Source organism: Xyrauchen texanus, chromosome 22 (assembly GCF_025860055.1).
Source record: "Xyrauchen texanus isolate HMW12.3.18 chromosome 22, RBS_HiC_50CHRs, whole genome shotgun sequence".
Taxonomy (NCBI): domain Eukaryota; kingdom Metazoa; phylum Chordata; class Actinopteri; order Cypriniformes; family Catostomidae; genus Xyrauchen; species Xyrauchen texanus.
Window position 1 is genome coordinate 29028835 of NC_068297.1, and position 12411 is coordinate 29041245.

The 12411-nt window shown below is 37.2% G+C and overlaps 1 protein-coding gene across 1 annotated transcript in view; it reads left to right on the plus strand.

Moving 5' to 3' along the window:
- jmjd1ca (jumonji domain containing 1Ca) overlaps window positions 1–12411 on the plus strand; it is an 82837-nt gene that overhangs the window by 68470 nt on the left and 1956 nt on the right. Inside the window, exons 12-24 of the mRNA XM_052153543.1 lie at window positions 825–1026; window positions 1298–1527; window positions 1627–1779; window positions 2138–2227; window positions 2353–2477; window positions 4570–4669; window positions 5020–5177; window positions 6693–6983; window positions 7467–7635; window positions 8261–8351; window positions 9728–9858; window positions 9942–10064; window positions 10773–10912. Of these exons, the coding sequence (XP_052009503.1) occupies window positions 825–1026; window positions 1298–1527; window positions 1627–1779; window positions 2138–2227; window positions 2353–2477; window positions 4570–4669; window positions 5020–5177; window positions 6693–6983; window positions 7467–7635; window positions 8261–8351; window positions 9728–9858; window positions 9942–10064; window positions 10773–10912 (2003 nt within the window). The remainder of the gene's footprint in view (window positions 1–824; window positions 1027–1297; window positions 1528–1626; window positions 1780–2137; window positions 2228–2352; window positions 2478–4569; window positions 4670–5019; window positions 5178–6692; window positions 6984–7466; window positions 7636–8260; window positions 8352–9727; window positions 9859–9941; window positions 10065–10772; window positions 10913–12411) is intronic.

Genomic DNA, 12411 nt, shown 5'->3' on the forward strand with positions numbered 1-12411 from the left:
TTAGTGAAATGATATGATTGAGGTAGTTGCACAGGAACATGACACTCTTGTTTGGCAGATTCGACCAGATGTTATGCTTCAAATTACTTTTTGTCATTGATGTTCTAGCTCTCAACTTGTCTATCTAGTCTAGCAAACAAATTCATTGCTCTGTTCTCCAGTGAGCATTGCTGCTCCAGGGGTAAGGCTGTATTTCGCCTTGCTCAGTGTTGCATTGCTTGTCTGTTTTCTTCTTAGCCCTATTGGCAGTACTAATTATGCATTTATTTATGCATCGAACCAATAGGCTTTCATACACGCATTGAATCGTTCGCATTGTATCAAACATACAAGTTTTTAGTTATAACTTTTTATACTTAATGATGACATATAGTCAGTAGTTATAGTCATTGCTGTTTCGATTATGTCATTTCTCATTCTTCATTTGTACATAAAAGACATTAAGTACACAGTCATATACTGTACATTTTCAAATACTGTGTTGCTTCTCATCACATGTAATGTAATGTGATTCATCTCAGCTGGTTTGGTGTAGTTCTAAAATGTTCTGAAATGTCTGGGGAGAAAATTAATGGGGAAAATACTTTGTAAAGTTAGGCAGTTACTGTTTCATTCTTTGGCAACAATGTTTATGCAAGCTCAGCCTGGCTGTCTGAACAGTTACACAAACTGTGTGTCTTTTCCAGAATGTAATTAAGAAAAACTCAGTTTAACCTTGATGATCAAAAGTGGGAATGAAGACTATGGTAATTCACAGCATGCATATTGTAGATGATGCTGAGTACACAGATGTACTTAGGTCCACTATGTGTTTTCTTTGTCAGATGGCATCCCTCGATCTGTGCTGAAAGACTGCCGGAAAGTGAGGAAGCTCAAACAAACTGGAGAAACTTTCTTACAGGACGACTCATGTTCTGAGATAGGCTTCAATGTGCAGAAATGCCGGGAGTGTCGCTTGGATCGCATGCGTAGAGCTGAGGAGCCAGCCATCTCACCCGTCTTTTGTCGATTTTACTACTTCCGTCGGTTCGTTTTTTTACGCTGTTAGCTTGTGTTTCACATTATTGTTGGACATACGTAAACTCTGTTTACGTATGTCGTCTCCCTGTGATGCACAACATTATCTTTATTTAGACCTGAGCTTGGCTTACTGTTTTTTTTTTTCAATATAAGTCTCATGCTGTATGGCCTAGCACCACTTCAAGACTAATGTCTGCATTTTGTTTTATTGACAACATCAATTACCAAGTATTTCATGTCACATACACTAGCAAATTCCTAACCTTTTTTCATTTAGTTTGTCATACAGTAAGAACGGCGTCATCCGCGTGGATGGGTTTTCGGTGTCCGAGCAGACAGATGAGGAGGCGGTTACAGTGTGGACGGGCAGCTCAGAGGACGAGGAAGACAAGAAGAGGAGACAGATGGACCTTGAGATGTCTAAATACGTCCTCTCACTCATTGGAGACAAGTTCTGCCAGCTCGTAAAGACTGAGAACACTGCTGTCACCTGGGTCAAAAAAGACAGTACGTTTGAGTGTGTGATTGTGGAACGAAAGATACACACTCTATTATTCCTTGTCAATTTGTCTTTTTCACCTTTCCCTGTTTTCTCTCTCTCTCTAGCTCAAGTCATGTGGAAACGAGCTGTGAGGGGTGTGAGGGAGATGTGTGATTCGTGTGAGGCCACTCTTTTCAACATGCACTGGGCATGTCATAAATGTGGCTTTGTGGTGTGCATGGACTGCTACAATGCTCGTGAGAAGAAAAAAGCCAAAGGCGAGTTGCACCCTGCAAAAACATCACAGATTTTTCCATGTGTTTTTGATCTTCTGTCTCACAGTCATATCAGGGAATTTTAAAAAGATCATGGAAATTATTACAATCCCAAAAATGTATGGAAGTTTCAGTATTGAATTTATATGATTATAGATTAGCTTAGCTATAAAATATCTCATCCGCAGATAATTGCTTTTTTAAAAGTAGCACTTAATCAATAGCTTCTAATCAAGAATGTTAGCCTAGTTAAAAAGAGGCAGGTGGAGACACAAGTACACCAGTGTTCAAAATGCAAAATATTTACACAGGACTTTTGCCTGTCACATTCTGCATGCATTTTCTTATTTTAATCTCTCAGATAAGGAGTTGTACACTTGGGTCCGGTGTGTGAAAAATCAGCCCCATGACCTGAAGAACCTAATGCCGACTCAGATTGTCCCAGAAACAGGTAAGCGTCAAAGTAAAGTATGCTTGTGTGTTTATGAGTGCATATCTAAAGATTGCATCCTGTTCTCTTTCACTCTTGACTGTGAACCTGATAGTAAAATTAGTGCAATGTCATCTCTCTATAAGTGTTGGCGGACATGCAGAGCTGTGTGCACTCAATTAGAGAAACATTTGGAATCTCTTTCCACTGTCCCTGCACTGACAACAAAATCCTGAATCCCAACACAGTCACTACTAATGGACTCTCACCAGTAAGACTTCACATCATGTTTTTGGCATAATTTTCTTTATTTTACTGGAAGTCTCATAACTTTGTGTAGATGCATGTGAAACAGTATGCACTGAAATATATCTAAACATCCTCCAAACAAGATACATTTACTTGAGAAGCAAGCTGTATAAGATATCGACTTGTTCAAAGAGTTTATTGATCCCATTGCCAAAATGTTTTCATAGTTTTATGATTGACTGAAAACAATGATTGACTGATGAGTTTCTATAGAAAGCTGTTTCTTTTTTTGCCATTTTTGACCTAATATTGACTGTAACACATGCCAGTCTATTGCATACTCAGGCAACTCAACAAACACAAAGACAATGTTAAGCTTAATTTAATGAACCAAATACATTTCAGCAGTGTTTGATATGATGGCAAGTGATTTTCTAGTACCAAATTAGCAATTTAGCATGATTACTCAAGGATAAGGTGTTGGAGTGATGGCTGATGTCTAGATTTTATCAAAAACAAATTTTTACAAATAGTGATGGTGCTGTTTTTTACATCCGTAATGTCCTGACTATATTTTGTGATCAGTTGAATGCCACTTTGATGAATTAAAGTACCAATTTCCTTCCGAAACAGCAAAATCTGTACATTATTTCAAACTTGGCCACCAGTGTGTGTGTGTGTGTGTGTGTGTGTGTATATATATATACATACACTGATCAGCCACAACATTCAAACCACCTGCCTAATATTGTGTAGGTCCCCCTCGTGCCATCAAAACAGCACCAAACTGCATCCCAGATTAGCATTCTGAGATGATATTCTTCTCACCACAAATATACAGAGCGATTATCTGAGTTACTGTAGACTTTGTCAGTTCGAACCAGTCTGTTTTTGTTTTTGGCACAATTCTGAATAAATTCTATAGACTGTTGTGTGTGAAAATACCAGGAGATCAGCAGTAACAGAAAAACTCAAACCAGCCCGTCTGGCACCAACAATCATCCATGCGATTATCTAATCAGCCAATCGTGTGGCAGCAGTGCAGTGCATAAAGTCACGCGTATATGGGTCAGGAGCTTCAGTTAATGTTCACAGCAACCATCAGAATGGGGAACAAATGTGATCTCAGTGATTTGGAGCGTGGTATGATTGTTGGTGCCAGATGGGCTGGTTTGAGTATTTCTGTAACTGCTGATCTCCTGGGATTTTCACACACAACAGTCTCTGGAGTATAAAGGGAATGGTGCCAAAAACAAAAAACATGCAGTGAGCAGCAGTTCTGTGGACGGTAATGCCTTGTTGATGAGAGAGGTCAACAGAGAATGTCCAGACCGGATCGAACTGACAAAGTTGACAGTAACTCAGATAACCGCTCTTTAAAATTGTGGTGAGAAGAATATCACCTCAGAATGCTTTACTGAGATGCAGGTTTACGCTGTTTTGGCGGCATGAGTGGGACCTACACAATATTAGGCAGGTGGTTTTAATGTTGTGGCTGATCGGTGTGTGTATATATACAGCTCTGGAAAAAATGAAGAGATTGCTGCAAAATTGTAAGTTTCTCTGGATTTACTATTTCACAGTAGTTGCTTGTGATCAACAGGAAGATGGATGAACACAAGCCATCAAACAAAACCGAGCTGCTTGAATTTTTCAGGAGTAATAAAGCATAAACTTGCCTAACAGCAATGTGAAAGACTGGTAGAGCTCTGATTGAAAATCAGGGTTATTCCACCAAATATTGATTAAAAACATTAGTATTGTGTTGTTTAAAAATTAATATGAACTTATTTTCTTTGCATTATTAGAGGTCTGAAAACACTGCACTGTAATGCTTTTTTGTCATTTTGACCAGTTTGACCAATGTGACCAAAATGCTCTAAATGACAATATTTGGAATTTTTCCAAATAAATAAAATTTTGAATATTTGGGAGAAATGTCAGTACTTTATAGAATAAAACAAAAACTTTCATTTTACTCAAACACGTACCAATAAATAGTAAATCCAGAGAAACTGATCATTTTGCAGTGGTCTCTTAATTTTTTTATATATATATATTTAGTAAATAATTCTATTGAACATTATGTGAACAAGTTTTTATTGTGTTATCAGCTTTCAGACAGAGAGCAGATTGACCAGAAGTGCCGACAGACCCCAGATCAACAAAAGGATGGACAACACACCACACTGAGATCGCACACTGAGAGAAAAGGTGAGCTCCATTCAGGACTCACATACATGCACTGCACCTTACAGCATCTCCTAACAGAGCAACCCCATCTACGGGTAAATCTAATTGATCCAAAATCTCGCTCTACGTATTTTGGACATTGCATCAAATGTGCTCTGATTGGCTGGGATTTTGTCACTTTCCAGCAGCTTTTAATTATCATTGAAGTCAAATTACTTGTTGCTGTAACTTGATAGGACACTGTTCTGACCAATTCTGTGTGTTTTCTGGAGTTAACAAATTAAGCCCTCTCTCTTGAGAGTATTGATTTTGATTTGATATGTTGTGGTATGCCGTTTATCTGAGTGACTCCATCTGTAAATATCCCCCAGAGAAGGCAGGGTGTGATGGTGTGGAAGCTCACAACAAGAAGTCCTCCAGTTCAGAACAAGGATCAACACTGCGTGATCTTTTGACATCCACAGCTGGGAGGCTATGTCTTGGGTCCTCTGGAGGTGCCTTTGCTCCAGTTTATGACTCATCTGAACAGGTTTGAAATATATGTACTCACACAATGTACATAACACCAGTAAAAACTGCCACTGATTTAAAGAAATTTAGCCTGTCGATAAATTGTCTTCTCATAGCCAGACCTTTTGAGGCAAATGTTATGGTCCATGCTGCTTATTCTGGTCTAGAAGTGGCCACTTGACATGTAAAGTGATTTTGTTACTGTAAGACATTTACAGACAGTAATTAATTTAAATAATAGTGCAGGAAGTTTCCGCAAGCAATTGTACAGAAAACACACACAAAAATAAATTATGGAAAAAGACTGTAAGTACAGTATAGTACAAAAAATAAGTGCAGACTATTTCACTTACATGAGAAAACTAAGCAGAATAAACAGTTCTGTTTGTGTATATCAAATTTACTTTCTACTAAGTGCCTAAAATCTCTGAATATCTTTATATAATTTGATGCCACTAATCTTGCAAACTTTCTTATTTAATCAACACGACTTTGTTTCAAGGCAACCTGATAAAAAAAATCCTTAAAGGTTCACCTAAAAATTCAAATTCTCTCATTATTTACTCACCTTCATGATATCCCATGTGTGTAAGACTTTCTTTCTTCTGCAGAACACATTTGAAGAAAAACTGAAAAAATCTCAGCTCAGAAGGTCCTTAAAATGCAAGTGAATGGAGATTTCTCTTTTGAAGCTCCAAAAATCACAGACAGTCAGCATAAACGTCATCGATACGACTCAAGCAGTTAAATTAATGTCTTCTAAATTGATACGATCACTTTTGGTACGAAAAACTATCACTATTTAAGTACTTTTAAACTATAATTCATGACAGGGTGGAGATCACGTGGTCGGTCATGTGACGAATTCAGTTTGGCATGTTACGGATGTAATCTCACGTTCTCCACTCGGTTGAGACATCCAGGATGAGCACACAAACACACCATTGTGAGTAAAGCAGATAAATACAGATATAGACCAAAACCAACCAAGCTACTGTACAGCATTCCTCTTTCTCATGTAAACACTCTCTTCCGGCTGCGACTCACGTGCGACAGTTCACGTGTTTCAAAACAGTTAAAAAAAGTACTTAAATATTTGTATTTTTCCTACCAAAAGTGATCGTGGCACTTTAGAAGACATTAATTTAACTGCTGGAGTTGTATGGATGACGTTTATGCTGACTGTCGGTGATGTTTGGAGCTTCAAAAGAGAAATCGCCATCCACTTGCATGTTAAGGACCTACAGAGCAAAGATATTCAATATTTGTTCTTGTGAAATAAATCATACACACCTCAGATATCATGAGGGTGAGTAAATGAGAGGATTTTTATTTTTGGGTGAACTATCCCTTTAATCATGGACATTATATCAAGCCAGCCAATCAGATTAGAGCTTACTAAATCTAGAAACTATTTTCTATTAATATGTGCAGTTTGGACCAGATGGTCCTTTGGAATGCTATCGCAGCCTGAAACTAGTTAATAACTAAACTATCAATTTCTTATTTGCTGTATCAATGTTTAATTCTTTAGGTAGCCCAAAACACTCGCATACCCAACATCCTGCATGACATCATCGCTTCTGTAGTAGAAAAAAAGATTCCTGCTACAAAGACAGCCAGGATGGAGCTGAATCTGGATTTGCTGCCAGAGGAGGAGGCGGGGCATCTACCAGAGGGGGTGGAGTTTGATGAAAGCCCACAGGCTGATCCCCACACCATTGTTCCTCACGATTGGCTTGGAAACCATCGGCTGCTTTGGCTCAAAGATCACCGTCACCTAGGCAACCAAAGACTGTTCAAAGCTAACTGGACACAAGAGCAGGTTTGTATTGCTCATGCAAGAGTAGTAATAACTATATCTCTACAGAGAGTAAGTGAGAGAGAAGTCATTTACAAGTGAAATAACCATGAAACTTCCTTGATACTTCCTGAATTTAACATAGGATGAAAACCCCTTGGGATTTCATTATTTGAAATTTATTTAAAGTAAAGTGGACACTGAGTGTAACCATTGCTGTGTGAATATTTTTTTATTCGGTTACAGTTCAAAATTGTATACTGTGCAGACAGCTTCTAGTAATTATTATTATTATTATTATTTTTGCCTTAATTAATGCCTGGAGTTCCCATAGACAATATTGTTTGGTGTTTAATGTTTCATTATTGTTTTGTTATTATAAGGCATTTTACAGTTGTAGAAACCAGCTAGTTAGAGCAGTTTTTAAGATGTCTGTCAATTCTATAAATTATGTGGAAAATGTTTAAACATAGTTCTAAAGCTGAAGTTGGTGTGATCTCTCTTTAGCCAGTACTTGTGTCTGGATTGCACAAGATTTTGAATGCTAGCCTTTGGAAGCCTGAGCACTTCAGCCGTGAGTTCTCCAATCTTCACAGTGACCTCTACAACTGCCGTGACGGGAGCATTACAAACTCCAAGGTCAAGGATTTCTGGGATGGTTTTGAGGACGTTTCAAGTGAGTGATCCAGTTAAGCATGGCTGTGCTCATGTCTAAGAAGCAGTTTGACCTTTACTCTTACCCTGTAGCCTAAGTAGACATAATGATGACCATTTGTGCATCAGGTACTAATGTCTCGGGTGATCCCAAGTGTTCGGGCTAGACACATTGTTGTTTATACCTCTTAATATCCATCTGAAAAGCATCTCCTTCAACCACTTGTGTTAGGTTTTCAAAGGGAGGGACTCTGATTTCATGACTGCATTCATCACTCACTTTGTCAGTGTGATAAGCATGATGATAAAACACAAAAAATTTAAATATAAAATAAAATAAAAATTTATTTGAGAAACATTTCTGCACTCAGCCAGATAAACTTGAAATGTAATTTAAATACAATGTACTTAAGTACTTTGAATTTTAAATACTTACAAAGTACTTGCATTTTGAGCAGAATGTGGTCACGTGTTTTCTACCATGTCAGAATGTGGTTTGAGTGATTGGACGACAAATCGGTTTTGTTTGGGGAGGGGAGTTTTGACCTTAGAGCTATACACTTGTTATGAAATTTCTGGATAAAGATATTAATGGCTTTTGTAAACAGGGCCAGTGACATTTATGTGCATGTGTATGTGTCCCAAAGAGAGGCCAAAATCTGCAAAAGGGGAGTCAGTGGTGTACAGGCTGAAAGACTGGCCATCAGGGGAGGAGTTTCTGGCCCTAATGCCTGCCAGGTACCGCCAGCCTTAGAAACATTCAAAGCATTGTCCTTCACACCTCACCAGGATTTGCATAGAATACAACTTTGTACTTCTAATACATCCTGAATTTGAATAATCTCTCACCGCTTTTTTAATACACCTCTATCAAGCTTGAACCTCAGGAACTATTTCTGTTTTCTTTACTCAGTTCTGATTATTTAGTTTGTTTATCTCATATAGTAATAATGTCTTTCTGTCTCACATATGACAGTTGCACCTGTGAAATTAAGGATGCACCTGAAAAAATAAATTAAAAAGAAAAAGAAAATAAAATAAAAACAAAAAAATTAAAGGGATAGTTCACCCAAAAATTTAAATTCTCTCATCATCTACTCACCCTCATGCCATCCAAGATGTGTGTGACTTTCTTTCTTCTGAAGAACACAATAGTTAGTAATCTAAGTAAGTGTTAGGGGCCAATGTTTAAACAAAATTTTTATATGAACTGTAAGATTAATGACTAATGTCCTGGATTAGCTGCAGAAGTTCACATAGAGGCATTGTCCTTTGTTAGATGACTGATGAAAGCTTTTGCTGGCAATTAATAATTGTTTGCAACAGATTTCACATAAATGCATCATAAAAGTAATACATACAACTCCAGTGTTTAATCAATATCTTCTGAAGCGATGCAACTTGTTTTGGGTAAGAAACAGACCAAAATGTAATGCCTTCTTCATTATAAATCTTGACTGCAGTCTCCATGTGTTAAGCACTAGGAAGTCTAATTGAGCTTAATTGAGCACATGATTGTGCCTAGAGACTGCAATGGCAAGATGTACAGTGAAAAGGTAGTTATATTTTGGTCTGTTCTCACCCCAAACCAGTTGGATCACTTCAGAAGATATTGGTTAAACCACTAGTCATATAGAATAATTGAATGCGCCCTTTATGTGATATTTGGACCTTCAGAGTTCTAGCCACCATTTACTTGCATTGTGAGGGACTACAGAGCTGTGATAATTCTTCTAAACATTTTCACTTGTGTTCAGCAGAAGAAAGAAAGTCATACACATCTGGGATGCATGAGGGTGAGTAAATGATGAGAGAATTTTTATTTTTGGGTGAAATATCCCTTTAAGTGTAAACAATGAAGTTCGCCAAAAAATCCAACATTTTCCAATCCAATGATAAAGGGATTAATTTAGAACATAAAAATAATACAATCCTAATAATAGGTTAATATTAGTTATTAATTCTATGATTTATTAACATAATTCCTCATAACTCTTAATTTCACAAAACAGCTACATCAGTGACATACTCTAATGACATGTGTGATGATGGTCTACCTATGATTAACACTGGTATGAAGGAATTTTATTTTGTATTGTCTTAACCCATTTCAGATATCATGATGTGATGAAGACTTTGCCAGTACCGGAGTACACAGACCCAGAGGCTCATCTGAACCTGGCTTCACACCTGCCCTCCTTTTTCATCCGACCGGACCTTGGTCCTCGCCTCTGCTGCGCCCACGGTATTATATCTTCACTGTAGTCACTTGTAGTGTTGTTCTTGTCTTTGCTATGCAGTGAATCTTATGATCCTTTGTTTGTGCAGGTGTGACAGCATGCCCAGAGCAAGACTTCGGGACCAGTAATCTGCATGTTGAAATTTCTGACACTATGAGTATTCTGGTGTATGTTGGGATGGCCAAAGGAAATGGGGCCCCTTCCAAAACAGGTACATTTGAATGAAGATGAGTTTGTGAGGCAATATCACACTGAAGTTTTGCTCAAAGTTTTGATTTTGCCCTAGTTTGCATAATATATGATTTAAAGGTGCACTTAGTCATTTTTTGGTTTGTTGTCTTGGACTTCTTGGATTGAAACAAAATTTGATGTTTTTGCAAGATTCAATGCAAAAACATCTTAATTGTGGAGTTTAAAAAATAAGATGACTGATTTTTGTTTTGAACTGAACAGTAAAAAACTGCAAAATGCAATAAATGCTCATTTAGCCAAAATTAAGTTATGACCAAAATTAGGAATTTTAGAAAATGATCTGTTCTGTGACAGATAGGTTTGGTTCAACTATGTTCAGATTCAGAGAAAATGGAGCGTGAACATTGCAATAATTACAGAATCCACACAAAAACCAAAAATGTTGATGGCATTTATCTCAGTTTTAGTGTTGGTGTAATTACTGAATTTTTTGCCTTTGTATAGCATAGTAGTGACACATCAATATATAACCATTCCTTGACTTCCAGTGAAATAATCTCTACCATGATGTCTGTTTTAATGTTGCTCGAATGTTGAAAAGTCTTACAAATTGCTGAAATAAAAACTTTTTGGTATTCTTTAAAACCCCACCTTTAAAGAAATCATATGAGCCATAAAAGATGTGCTTGACTGCATTTATCTGGTTGTTAAACCCTTTGTTTGTTAGGTATATTGAAGCTCTTGGACAGAGAAGCTCTAGATGAGAGTGTAAAGAAAAGACTGAGAGACCCTAATGAGACTCCAGGTGCTCTGTGGCACATCTACATGAGTAAAGATCTGCCAAAAATCCAGGAGTTTCTACAAAAGGTACCACACTACTTGAAAATGCATTGATTATGTGCTTATGCATAAATGATGAGTTTTCCAAACAAACGCAGGTCAAGTATGGCGTGTCACATGACTCAGTCTTGGGCCCTTTGCTGTTGGTTTTGTTTTGGGGAACATTTGAGCTTGCACGACTACTAATTTTTACTTCGAATACTTGAATAGTTGTCCACAAAAGTAGTGAACCAGTTGGCAGGTCAGTCTTTAACTTGTGTAAATGTCTTACCGCACAGCATGCAGCATCTGTGGTCTTTGCTGGTGAGTGTGTTTGTGACTGGAGAGAATATCCACCCAGCTGGGATATTGCATATGAGAAACAAAGAAACAAAGGCATGCACAGAACCTTTGCTAGAGTCATGCTGTTTGCATTGTCATAAACGGTGCAAAAGACAGTCATGTCCCAGTTGCTTATAGTTTCTGTCAGCCTCTGGCCGACACTTGATTAGTTTCAGGGCAACATTTTCACTTGTATGTGAACACTTTAAATAACATTCCCAGTACACTTTATTTTTACTTTTGCATAATTCATATTATATTTGCATATATTTGCACAAAGATACACTTGCCGCAGTTTGTGGGCAAAGGACTTTTCCTCCTGTTGTCATAAGTTATAGTATCGTGACCATTGCCCCCTCAGATTTTTGAGCCAAATGGAATTTAAATGTATTATTTAAACCAAGAACGTATCTGTACCTTCGATAATTAACATGAATGATTATTGCATGTAAAAAATAAACGTCTGTGGCAAGAATCTTTATTTTAAAATTTTCCAACTACATCTGAACTCAATCAGTTTTTTTCATAGTCTAATATAGATTATGTCTATGTTTTTGTTTGGTCGGACGCTGTTTATTTCCTTTGGTGCTTTTGACAGGTTTTGCTGCATTTTTTCACTCTTTTCTTGATGTTTAAAAAAGAGCAGCTTCTAATTATCTTAATGTCTCAGTGTGATTCAATAATTATAATACAATAATTAGTAAAATACACTTTCAAACAGCCCACCTAAGCACTAATCTCTCATTACAGTTCTCCTTTTGTTTTGTTTTTTGGTGATTCGCATTTAGTGAGGAGAATTTATAGTAAAAACAGAACTTAAATATTGATCTGTTTCTCACCCACACCTATCAAATCAATTCTGAACATATGGATTAAAACACTGGAGTCATATGGATTACTTTTATGTGGGTTTTTTTAGCTTAAAAGTTCTGGCCACCATTTACTTGCATTGTATGGACCTACAGAGCTGAAATATGACACACAGAATGACTCTATATTTCCTCCAGACCAAGTGAAATTAGTTCTGAGAGTCATATTTCTGGTTAAATATAAACACCCAATCAATACAGACATAATGATGTGTGTGTGTGTGTGTGTGTGTATGTGGGGTCAGGTTTTAGTGGGTTATGAGGACATTTTCTTAGGTTACAAACTGGTAATTACAAGGGTATTATGCTATAAATGTGGTTTATGAGGACATTTCG